This window comes from Hydra viridissima, unplaced genomic scaffold (assembly GCF_058129835.1).
Source record: "Hydra viridissima isolate aposymbiotic clone 2 unplaced genomic scaffold, HvirCarnegie_v1 scaffold_12, whole genome shotgun sequence".
Lineage (NCBI taxonomy): Eukaryota > Metazoa > Cnidaria > Hydrozoa > Anthoathecata > Hydridae > Hydra > Hydra viridissima.
In genome coordinates this window covers 2,882,161-2,894,724 of record NW_028324311.1, presented here as the reverse complement: position 1 = coordinate 2,894,724, position 12,564 = coordinate 2,882,161, and the positions used below count along the sequence as shown (strand labels likewise).

The 12,564-nt window shown below is 27.8% G+C and overlaps 2 protein-coding genes and 1 non-coding gene across 3 annotated transcripts; 2 read left to right on the top strand and 1 right to left on the bottom strand.

The window, feature by feature from the left end:
• Positions 1 to 366: 366 nt before the first annotated feature.
• Positions 367 to 440, top strand: Trnai-aau (transfer RNA isoleucine (anticodon AAU)). Its single transcript has one exon. It is a non-coding gene; the product is annotated as a tRNA-Ile (tRNA).
• A 4,545-nt stretch (positions 441 to 4,985) lies between these two features.
• Positions 4,986 to 7,798, bottom strand: LOC145193770 (dolichol-phosphate mannosyltransferase subunit 1-like). The gene is made up of 9 exons (XM_090068235.1): positions 7,609 to 7,798; positions 7,318 to 7,417; positions 7,153 to 7,186; positions 6,956 to 7,032; positions 6,633 to 6,658; positions 6,390 to 6,485; positions 6,039 to 6,107; positions 5,476 to 5,590; positions 4,986 to 5,361 (listed from the first exon to the last, which is right to left on the bottom strand). The coding sequence occupies exons 1-9, from the start codon at positions 7,707 to 7,709 to the stop codon at positions 5,257 to 5,259; spliced, it is 723 nt and encodes a 240-aa protein (XP_089924361.1). The 5' UTR covers positions 7,710 to 7,798; the 3' UTR covers positions 4,986 to 5,256.
• A 4,019-nt stretch (positions 7,799 to 11,817) lies between these two features.
• LOC149880764 (sodium/calcium exchanger regulatory protein 1-like) lies at positions 11,818 to 12,425 on the top strand. The gene is made up of 2 exons (XM_090068237.1): positions 11,818 to 11,836; positions 11,974 to 12,425. Exon 2 carries the CDS (start codon positions 11,984 to 11,986, stop codon positions 12,404 to 12,406), a length of 423 nt encoding a protein of 140 aa, XP_089924363.1. The 5' UTR covers positions 11,818 to 11,836; positions 11,974 to 11,983; the 3' UTR covers positions 12,407 to 12,425.
• The last annotated feature ends 139 nt before the right edge of the window (positions 12,426 to 12,564 follow it).

The window sequence follows — 12,564 nt, the reverse complement described above, 5'->3', positions numbered from 1 at the left end:
AGTAGACCTGGTATATGCGTCTAATTTCAGTCCAAAACGGACGTCCACCAAGAACTTAAGTTGACTGACAAAACATGTTGTACTTGGATTTAACTAAGACATTTATTGACTTTCGAGTTAGACGTTCGTTCGTCTGAAAATGAATTCCACAGACGTCCAAATATTTGCTTGGTTAGTAGTGGGTTCAGAGCTTTTGTGACCCCCTACTTAAAATGTTAAAAATTACATAATACCCCGAGTGTTTATCTTTCCTCAAAAATTTCTTTCTTAAAGAGAAATATTCCAAAAGAATTTTTCCTAATAAAAAAAAAAAAAAAAAGTATAGATTTTTTAAATTATTATATTTGTAATTTTTGCAGCTATAGAGGCCGGTTAGCTCAGTTGGTTAGAGCGTCGTGCTAATAACGCGAATGTCGTGGGTTCGATCCCCATACTGGCCAGAATAGACTTTTATTGAGCTGGCCAACAAAAAATCATGAAGCTCAGAACTGCTGCTTCACTCTTCCACCCCTTTCTTTTGTTGGAGATAAAATGAAAGATCTTCGTTTAAAATGTAGAAGAATTGGTTTCCATTTTATTTTTTGACTAACACAAAGTACTCTGACTTGAATCTAAATAAAAAACCTACCAAAACGATAATAATCGCCATTTTTTTTTTAACACTGCGCTTGATTCTATTATCTAAAAGCCACTTTCATGCAAATCAATAACCTGGTTTTTGTTGCCTAAAATAAAAATTTCTTTCCTGTAACTATTTTAAGCCATATATATAATGCATATATCAATAATTCCAAGGAGATTTTTCAAAGAATGTCGGGTACCTTACGTATGTTGTGTTTTTTGCGTTACCAAGCTCAGAAAATTATTATATTGAATGATAGTCGACATTTAATGTTATCATGGACCTATAAGAGATGGAAGTGCAACCTATTGTTTTTTTTGCGAACCATCTCGTTGCGCATTGTTACAAACCTTTTGTTTTAAAGAATAGAAATTAAATTATATTAAAGTCTGTCACGGATTCGTCGAAAGTTTTTGGTCTCGTCTAACCAGTTAGATCAACTTCTTTATTAAGTTATTCAAGATAACAGCAAGTTTTAAGCTTAATTTTACATAGCTAGATATTCTTAATATTTTAAGAAATAACGCTGATGATGATATAGAAATTAAGATCATTTACTTAACTACTTTAGTACATGTATAACTAGAGATATAATAAATAATACAAAATACCAGCTAATTTTCTAGCTACCTAAACCAATGGTTTCATGACCAAGGAACTACTCCATCTACTATATTGCTGTAGACTTCCAGTTGAATATTATAGAATTTTCTATTTTATGTTTAACAACAGAAATATATACAGTTAAGGATAAATAACTTATACATAAAATGAATGTAAATACAATAAAGAAAAAAATAATTTGTAACAGTTTTAAAGAATTTAGCAAAGCCAATTTATGGCAAACCGCAAGAATAACTAACTCAGGTGATTTAAGGCCAGTCCAAATTTTTATGGTAGTTCGTCCTACCTTCTACAACTCCTTTTTAAAAAAAACTGTTTTTGAAAATTTGTTGTCTAAGCTGAATAATACTTAGCAAAAGTTGGGCTAAGTTGAAAAAAATATTATTGACAAAAATATGGTGGATGACGCATATTGTCCTTAAACTTAAAGATGAATGTTTCAAAAAATAAGGGTTTAAATTGTTAAGCACAACTTTTCTAGTTATCTACAAGCTAAAAGACATTGATATTGAATTATATCGTTTTTTCATACTTTGATTCAGAAGGTAGGGTAGAAAATCCGACATATAATAACTTCTTTCAACGACGTACAATTAAGTGTCGAGAACTCGGTAATACTTAGCGATTTTGTTTTGAAAGGCTTTTTGATAACCGCATAAACAGAATGGTTTCTGTCGGTGGAAGTTATTCGTAATAAACAAAATAGAGCGTGTGGTCACCATATATACATATAAATATACATATTTATATGTATATAGTGTTAATACAATTTATTATTTTTAATTGGTATTTAGAATTAAATAAATTTGGTTAATAAATTTGCTCATTTGTTTTTATAATTTTTTAAAAGGTACTTATTTTTATGTCTGCATTTAGAAATAAGTTCAGTTTTTTTTATTTAGTAAACTTTCTTGATCTAAATAAGTAATAATTTCAAACTTTTTTGTTAACAAAACAGACATTTTTGAGATATGTTATTATAGGTAGGCGCAGTTTTTAGGATAGACCAGTTTAATTTAAAGTTAATATTTTTTTCTTTTAGTTGCCAAATATATTTTGACAGCATCCCAGTGGGCATGCGTCGTCCGCACGACGTCCCACGGACGTGCTAAGGACGTCTGGACGTCTAACGGACGTCTTATGGACGTCGCGCGGACGACGCATGCCCACTGGGATAGTCTCTTTTGAGTACTTTTCATGATTTTTTTTATTTTTTAATGTAGTTGATGGAACTTCCTGGTCAAACAAATCAATTACTATTTTACAATGCTTACTATATAACTAAAAAAAAATTATTTACAAGTATATTTTATAATTATATAGAAATGTGATTTATTTTACTATAGGAGGATGGATCCTGCTTAAATACAACACATTAAAATTTGACTGATAGCATGTTTAATTTGTATAGTAAAGATAAATAAAACTGGAAAAAATAAAGAAAAAGAAAATGTTTATTTAACAAGAATGAAAATATTGCGAGAAAGAACAAGATCTAGATTGAAAATAAATAAATTAATAAAATCAGCAGTAGTCTTTAGTAGACTGTTGATACAACGAATTTAACCGATTTGTTTGGAAGAAATAGAAGTCGATTTATTAAATTCTTTTGTAGTAAAATTATTATTGTTCGAAATATATTATAAATCAATGACAACAAATGCATGGTCATTAGTTGAATTAACAAGTAATTTACATAAATTTATTAAAAGCAGCTAAATAAGTTTAAAGATTATGGCAATTGTCGAATGTTTATATACAACAAAATGAATTGGGAAAACCTTTGAGATTGGTTTTAAAAACATCCTTTGTGATATTATTGGAGTAATAGTTTATATTCTAGTAATAAAGCTTTGTTAAATAGGATATGATTTGTATTGATTATCATTATTTAATTTATAATTTTTTATTCATTTTGTTTTAACAATAATCATCCAGTCAATTGATTTGTTAATTTTTTGTTTGTTTAGATATTATCTAGATTATCTATATATATATATATATATACTTGCTGCCAGTTTCTTTTTTTTCAGAATTGTCAAGAAGTTTTTCTATTTTCTTGTTCTTTAAGAACATTGAGCACTTTCTATTTTGTATGTTGTTTTGAACATTGAGCACTAATTTAGTAAAATACACTAACACAATTTACATCCAATTTAAAAAATCTATTGCAAATAATAAGTATTCAAGATTTGAATAATAAATATTGTGGTTTGTTATAAATCATTATATTATATACTAATTCATAACATGTTATGAACTCATGATATATACTTAAAAAATTAGAAAACTTTCTTGTCGGACTTTTTTAGTTACCGCTTTATTATAAGCGTTTAGAAAAATCCCGCGGGATCTGAACGGCACAATTTTACGTCACCCTCAAATAAACGAAACAAACCCGAAATTTACGGAGACTGGCCTTAAACTACATGAGAAGTATTTAATTTTAACATAACATGATTTACCAGCTATATATAAACTAAATTTTATTTGACAAAACAAATGGATTTATAATGTGCCTTTTATGACAGATGAAATAATATATGAAATATGAAAAACGAAAACATGAAATATCTGGCCGCATTTTGCAAGATAATTATAAATTTTAACAACTTTTTAAAAGGTTTTGCATTATCAAATGAATTATAAAAAAGCCCATTAGAAAATACACCTTTTAAAAAATAATGCATAGTGGAATATATATTATGGACCTTATAGAGTAGCCGAGGCAAAAAATGGTGACATCGGAAAAAATACTCAAAAAATACACAAAATTAAGCCTGGTGAATGAAGGAACAAGGAGTTGAATGAAACAAGGCCTTGACAAAAAATTTTATTTAAGCTTTTTTACATTTCGCTATACTTTTTTTAGTCATTTTAAATTTTCCCTTACAGGTCTATTTTATTATCGACAGAATTTTGTTTACACGAAAAAAGTTCCCAAATTTACAAATGTTTATCTTGGAAAAATGATGAAAATCTGTTCGTACCGACAACTAATTTTCTTTACCTTGGTGTAATTTGTTCAGTAATTTGTCAACGCGTGAAGTAGTTACTTTATCCTGAACAGTCTAATTAAACAAATGCTATAAAAGTTTAAATTAATACCATGTGATCAGAGTTTTTAAAAATTAAGATCTATAAAATTGGTCTGACTGCAGACCAATTTTATAGATCTTAAATAGAAAATAAAAGAACTATAAAATTGGTCTGCAGTCAGAAAACGGTGCAGAGTATGAACCGTCTCAAACAAAAGATTCAAGATGTGCCTTTTTACTTCTTCATATCAAATTGGTTATCACTAAAAATAAAAGGCATGTTATCATGGAGCAGGATTACAACATCTTTGCCAAAAGTTTCCATGGCATCAGCGAAAAAGAAGAGAATTTTTTTAGCCCTCAAATTAAAGAACTTATGACAAACCATAATAAATTATATAATAAATTTTATAAATTAAATATATAAAAAAAAAATAAATTTCGATAAAAAATTTCCTAAACGAAGAGAAAAAACGCTAGGAATCTGTCAACAAAATATAGGCACTAAAACTACAAAAGGATTGCAGAAGAAAATACTATCGGAATAAATATATCTTGGTTGCAATTGGGCCTAAAAATGGATTTTTGGCATTTTTAGGACCCAATAATATTTCTACTTTTACATTAAAAGAGGTAAAAAAAACATTTTGTTGACCGACTTCCTTTTAAAACATTCTGTAAGCGCTAAACAAACAAAAAAATTTTACAAAAGAATTTTTTTTTCACAAATAAGTTGTAAGTTAAAAGAATTGTACATGTATTTGCGGATGAATATTGCTCTTAAATAATGTTTCTGATTCCTCAGAAAAAATCTATCATCCTTGATTTATCAAAATTTTAATTTCTAGTGTCAAAGTGCTTAATTAAATTTTTAGCAGTGGCAAGAAGATGGAGAATCTAAATAAAACACATTATTTTACATCAATTTGGTCTCTTACAACATCAAATTCTGATTTTCACACCATGAAGATATTAGGTGGTAGCAAACAAATATAAAAGTCCTTTAACAAACTGGTATATTTCATTTCCACCTAACTTTGATTCTCCATAAAACCTGTCAACAAAGGAAATTGGTACCTAAAAAAATAAAAGAGATTTAAATCTAACGACAAATAAAAACATAAGTTGATTATTTAAGAGAATAACAGAGTAATTAGTAAGTAAAAAAAAGAAGCTTATCAAGCTTTTTACCTCTCCAATAGTGTAATTGAATTGACGAGCCCTAATAATCATTTCCATCTGAAAGATATAGCCTTTAGATACACAAGAGGATACTAATTGAAGTAAAACATCTTTCTTGTACAACCTAAAAGAGTTTCATATAATCTAAGCATTAACCACACAACATTAAATAAAAAGAGAAAGTTCAAAGTTCAAAGTTCAGACGAAATTTTGCTTTTTGATTTTTGTTAGACAATTAAAGACAATCTAAAAAACAACACAAAATTCTTTATGTTTTGATTCTTTAATTCTTTTAAGAAAATTTTCGGCATGTCTGACTGAATCATCTGCTCAGAACTAAACCCTAAACCTTTCTGAAAGTCAATAAAGCTACTGAGTAATTCTATGGTTTCCTAGAACATCACAAGCTGTTCAAGGAACCGATGCAACCAAAGAATTACCTCTAAGATAATGTTCCTAGAAAACCACAAGGGGTTCCAGGAACATCATCTAATGGCAGTAGTTAACATAATAAAAATATATTTAGTGATATTTTATTTTTTAACTTTAATTTTTTAACATTAAAACAATACCTAAAACTTCCAGTTAAATCTGATGCGCCTGGTCGAAGAAGAACTTGTGTGACATAGTTAGCACCTCGACTAATAAGATAAAATTAAATAAAGAATAAGATAAAGTAAATAATGAATAAGATAAAATTTAACAGGGAAATTTTCATTACTAAATTTTCAGGTAAGTACAAAAGGTAAGGTTTAGGTAGTTAAAAAACTTTAAGATAATAAAGAAAAAGCAACAGAATTGTTTTGTTTCAAAACAAAAGCCTAAAAAATATCTAATGGTCATGTTTTAAAAATTAGATAAAAAGAAATCAAACTGATTATATGTAAAAAATAATTTAATGAAAAGATATAAGAAATATTTACCTAATAAGTTTCCTTTTAAAATCCCACCCATACACACCACCATCACCAGAGTATCTTGTACCAGAAACTACATCATAATTATGCTTAGCTTGTAGACTAACAAAAAAAAAAAAAAAAAAAGATCAACATGTGATATAAAAAAAATACAATCTTTTAAACAAAATTTAATAATAATAGTAAAAAAGAAAACTGAAAAAGATTTTTTATTTAAGAACTAAAATAGTTTAAATATTTTTTACTTACGCAATAAATTTTGGAATGAATTTTGGCTTAAAAAAGAATATACTAGCAGTTATATAAAAAATTTAAATGCAGATAATGCTAATAATATACTTAATATGAGTAACAATTATAAAAAATGTAAATATGGAAGAATATGTTTTTAAGTGTAAAATTTAAAAACATTTAAAGTTTTACTCAAGTAGATTAATGAGAAATGAAATTTAAACATGTAATATTAAAAAAGTTTTTTGGCCCTACTTAAAACTTAATTGAAAATATTTCAATTTCGGAAATTAAAACTAAAAACTTTTACAATCATAATTATCAGTAAAAGAAAAACATACATGATGTGACAGATCTGCATCCATAATAATGATAAATTCACCTGTAGCAAACTGCATACCATGTATATATGCAGTGCCTATAAACCAAAGAAAAAATTACAATTTCTACTTAAATTAGTAACAATTTCCTCTAAAAAAAAACTTCTGTTCAGAATTAATTATAATAATAGAATAATTAGAATAAATTATTAACTCACCTAAACCTAACTTTTTTGATCTTGGTTTCAAAAGCTAATACCAAAAAAAAAAAAAGGTTAAAATAGGAAAAATATTTTCTACTTTATTAACAGTCTTAAATAAACAGGTTATATTGACATTAGATTAGAATAATTTAAGAACTTAGGGATTCAAGAGATACTTACTATTCTTTTTTCTCCATAAATATTTATTAACTGTTTTGCAATATCTTGAGTTCCATCTGGACTCCCATCATCAATGATTATGATTTCATAGTCAATTTTACTGATGAAGAAAATTTTAAGAAAAACTCAGATATTTTAGTCGAAGAAACGTGTATATAGTAAGAAAACTAAGCAGCCTAAACTATTTTTATACTAAGACATTTTTTTTAAACTATAAACAGTAATAAGGCAAATTGCAACGCAGCAGTCGAATTACTGAACAAAATAGAAGAAAAAAATTTTTAGCCTTACTTTTCTGAAAATGTTTTCACCAGTAACCAAATAATAAGTGGTAAATTATCTTTCTCGTTATAAGTTGGGAGCAATACGCTGTATTTGGACCGATATGCCATATTTAATCAAAAACAACAAACAATCTATTTGGTCCGGCTCCGGCAATTTAAAATTTAAATACCTGAATCATTTTCATTTACAGACAAGTTTAGTCATGGAATTTAAATATTAAATATTAAATCAAATTTACTTACCTTTCTAAACTATCTAGTGTTCAAGTTGAATAAATAAAGTTAACAAAATTAAGTTAAAACATAAAAGATTTCTTTGCTCCAGATCAATTCATACATTACTTAGGCACAAAGTTGGTTCCCATAACAACATACCTAGTATAGACTTCTCAATAACCTCAAGGACTCGACAAACTAAAAATTGTTTTTATCCTGCTTAAAATATCTTCTATTCCAGCAAAGAGGCGTCGTCTTCATTTTTTAAAAAGAATGACAACGTTTCAAATTATACAATCCACTTCAAAGGCTATCTAAATGTAATAAAACGCAAAAAACTGATGTAAAAACCAATTAATTCTTATGAGCAGGTTTACAGCGTTTCCATTTTAGTCTAATGAAATATTTCATTCGTAAAGTAAAAATGAAAAGGGAAATTTATTTAGTATTTAAATATATGCAGATGAAATGTATGATGCAATATATAAACGTTGGTAAATGGATTTATTGGTAAAAGAAAATTCTACTGAATCGCAAATAGATGGTATCAAATAAGCAATTCAGCTTACAGTAGATAGTGAAGTAAGAAGCAGTTTAGGGGACCCGAAAAAAAGACCCTTTAAGCTTAAATTAATGTAGAGTAAAACCACTTTGTATAATTTTTATATTAATTTGTTTTTACATTTTTGATTTGTTCTTTTTTTGTTGTTGAGAAAGAATTTTTAAACTGGAGAACATTTTTTATTTTTTTTAAACTGGAGGACATTTATATTTTTGTTGACTAAAAAAAAGACGTTTTTTCGTATACTAATTTACTTAAACAAGTATCCTTATAACACTGTGCTTATTTTTTCAAGTCTTTTTTATTCAGGTACTAAAATATAACTGACTAAAAGTTAAGTAACAACAATCTTTTTTTTACGTTATTTATTTATATGCTTTTATAACTATACATTTGTATGTTCTTATAGTTACACATTTACATATTTTTGTGTTTATTTATATGTTTTTAAAGTCATATACTTACATAACAAGGTTATATCTATTGCGCTACTGCCTTTCGTTATCATTAAGTGTGCAGATAATGTGTCATACTTACATAACAAGGTTATATCTATTGCGCTACTGCCTTTCGTTATCATTAAGTGTGCAGATAATGTGTCATACTGCGGTCATATAATAAGTGGATGCTTTTATTAAAGTAGATGTCAAATGAGGAACTGTAGCGTAATGCTGTTAGCGCTGGTATATGTAACTTGAGAGAATCTGGAACTGGATAATGACATGCTAAGATAACAAAGATGTTGTTCCTTTTAAAAATGATTTTCTTCATCCAGAAGGCTCAACAGCCAAATAATTGGTGATGCTATTCTTGTCATGTCATAGCTATTGCAAAAAGAAACCTAATAAAAATTCGATAAGTATGTGGCGCCCATGCTCCTAAAAGTATGTGATTTCTAACGCCACCATTGAAATAAGGTTTGTGGAGCTTTGTGGTTTGTGAAAGGCTTATTTAGAGTTTTTATTTAGATACGAGTAATTGTTAGCCAAAACGCTAAATTTAGTTAACCAAAAAAAAACCAAAAAAAATACCAAGTTCAATTAACCACAATTCTTGAAAAAAACGCCTAAGTTTTATTTCATAGAAAAGTAATTTATTAAAATTTTACATTTTTTAGACCAACCTGGTTTACTAAAAGCAGGTTGGTCTAAAAAATGTAAAATTTTAATAAATTACTTTTCTATGAAATATTATTAAATTACTTTTCTATGAAATTTTAATAAATTACTTTTCTATGAAATATTCAAATGAAGCGAAAAAAGCGAAAAAAAATGTCAGGGATATCATCAAAATTTCATCCTGGATTCATTATCTCACATTGATAAAAGTATTTAGAAAGTACCATTTTGTCTCTAAATCCATTTGTGTTTATCATATTACATATATCATCATGTTTTATATACGTATTATATTAAGCTAAAATCCATCATCATGAAAAACGGTGTAATACCTGACTCTTTGCAGTTTCTGAGTTCGAAATGAGGCGACAAATGTTTAATGTAAATTGTTTTTAACTGATTTCTGTTTTATTTTTTTCTCAAACCAACTTCATACTTTTTTTATGTAACCTTTTTTAACTTGATCATTTTCTATATATAACTATATATTTGATAAATATACCCATTTATTTAAAATAAAATAAATTTATTAAGTTCGTAATAACCGTTCCGTAGAGCTGTACGTATAGTTTTGATTTATTGTTCGTGATTTCTCTAAATAACATGCGCTCATAGTAAAAGTTTTCTGTATTTTATATTTTAAATTAAACACCAAGCAAAAATTGTTCGCTGAGATTTTGAGTTGTAAACGTTTTCAGGAAAATGGAAATCAAAAAAGAAACTTAGTGAAAACAAAGTAAAGTTCAAAAGAAGAAAAAGTTCAGAGAAGAAAATGTTTTATCTTTTGAGTAATTCTTCATTTTAAACTTCCAGGTTGACAACTTCCTACAAGCGGTGTTGTTTTACAATATTATCGATTTCTCTTTAGTAATAATGACAGATACAAATCTTTTAATCTTTTGTTTTTAAATCTTTTTTCTGGTTGCAAGTTAAAGGGTAAAAGTAATGATTTTTTATGCTCTGATGCAGCTTTTAGTAAAGAATATACCTGCCTCGTTTAACGGCTCCAAAAAGTTTGGAATAAGGCTGGCTTTGGAATAAAATTCCTAATATCTGGGCACTCCATTAAGACCAAAGCGTTAAAACTTAACAAGCAGTACAAGCATCTGATGAAAGAATCTTCTCTGGAACCTGTTGAACCTGTGAACTGGGACATGTTCAGAAAAACTTTCAAAATTAAAGAAAAAAGTTCTCGAACATTCCTTAAAACTCTTCAATATCTCGAGTAAAAGTTTTGAAAAGGACTTCAGGGGGTAAAAGAATACAAAATGATAAAACTAAAGACAAAGACATTATACCCTGTCATGATTAAAGGTCTAAAAGAAAATGCTATATTAATTTAATTAAAAATGAAGATTATGCTAACAGGATAAAGAGAGAAGTTATAATGGGAAAAACTTGTCTGGCTACCTTCATTAAATATTGTTGACAACCTAATGACCAATTTAGTCACTTTTAAGACTTTTTTTAAAGACTTTTAGAAGATCTGAAAGTTAAGATATTTAGAAATAAATAGAAAAGTGTTAAACGAAGCGACAAAGTTACAGGTAATTGGCATAAAGGATATCTCCTGGATCTGTAAACAGAGAAATAGCAAGCAGATGACTTTCGAGAAATACCTTTAAAACATTTAAAATGACAGAAAGCATCCAAAGTCATCCAGGATATGATTTCAACCAGATATAGCGCATTACTACCTGCACTCATAACCATTGCGGAATGTGTTTGAGATTGGAAAAAATAATGTTAGATTGTTACCAAATCTGAAATCTACACTCGCATTTGTACCTTATTGGATGAAAAGTTGGAATATATGAGGGAACTCGGTAAAGTACTTTGTCAAGGTTTTAAAGCTTTCCAAGGTTCAAAAATTTTCCAATTTTGAGTTATCTGAAACCAAAGTAAAGGCTGGTATTTTGTCAATCCATGCATATAATCTTCGCTGGACATTCTTTTGCCTTCTAAAGATTAGTGTAACTTTCAGCTACCGACCTATAAGTCCGCGAGAAATAATTCTTCAGAAAGAGAAACGGAAGACTGCATCATTGTCACCCACGTGGTATACGTTGTTTTTAAGTAAAAAATAATTTTTAAAATTTAAGGAGCTGAAGACGTTTAATCTGACAAAAATCTAGATGATAAGTTTGTTTAAAAGTTTATTAATAAAGATAAGAATTGTCCTATTCTTTACTATCTAAGTTAATACAGTCATATTTTTGATTAAAAGAAGATGAAACTAAGAACATCTTTCAGAGATCTAAAATGATTAAGTTATTAAGTAATTAAGCTATTGAAAGATAAAGTAAATACTTAATTAGATATCATAAGCAAGTCTTAAGGTTAGTTGTGAGTTTTAATGATTTTTAGTCACGAAAAAGCTAATTATGTCCTCAACATTTATGTATATTATAAAATTTTCAGGAAATATTATTAAAAAAAAATTCATGTTTATTAATTTATGCTAAGATTTTTATAGATATTCTATCATGGAAGACATGGTTGGCACCTGGAGACTGGAGTCAAGAGATCCAACATTTAATGATTTTCTCATTTGTCGCCAAACAAGATACTTTTTACGAACTATAATGACAACTTTTTCTGCTGATTTTGAATACACTTTGTCTGAAGATAAATCAATACTGACTAAGAAAACAATTTCTTCTTTTAATACTAGTTTGTATCCAATGAACACTACAAAAGAGTTTGTACCTGAAAAAACTTTGTCTGGGAAGCCTGAAGTAGGCCGTTTATTTGAAACTAGTGGAAGAAAAGTAATTCAAGAAATGAGGTATCAATCTGATGATTCTGTAGCTGCTGTTATGGAGCATCAAGTAATTGATGGGAAGTTGCATGTCAAACTTAAATGTGAAGATGTTGTGTGTAATGAGATATATAATAGAATAAAGTAGTTCCAGTAGTATCCAGAAATCAAGCAAAGTTTCAATGTGTCTTTTATGAATATTTATTTGGTATAATCAGTATAAAAGTTTACAATTTTTTTAAAATTGTTATGCTTCACTTTTAAGTTTTTTTTTCCTCCATTTTTCCAAACTTACTTTTTAGTTTT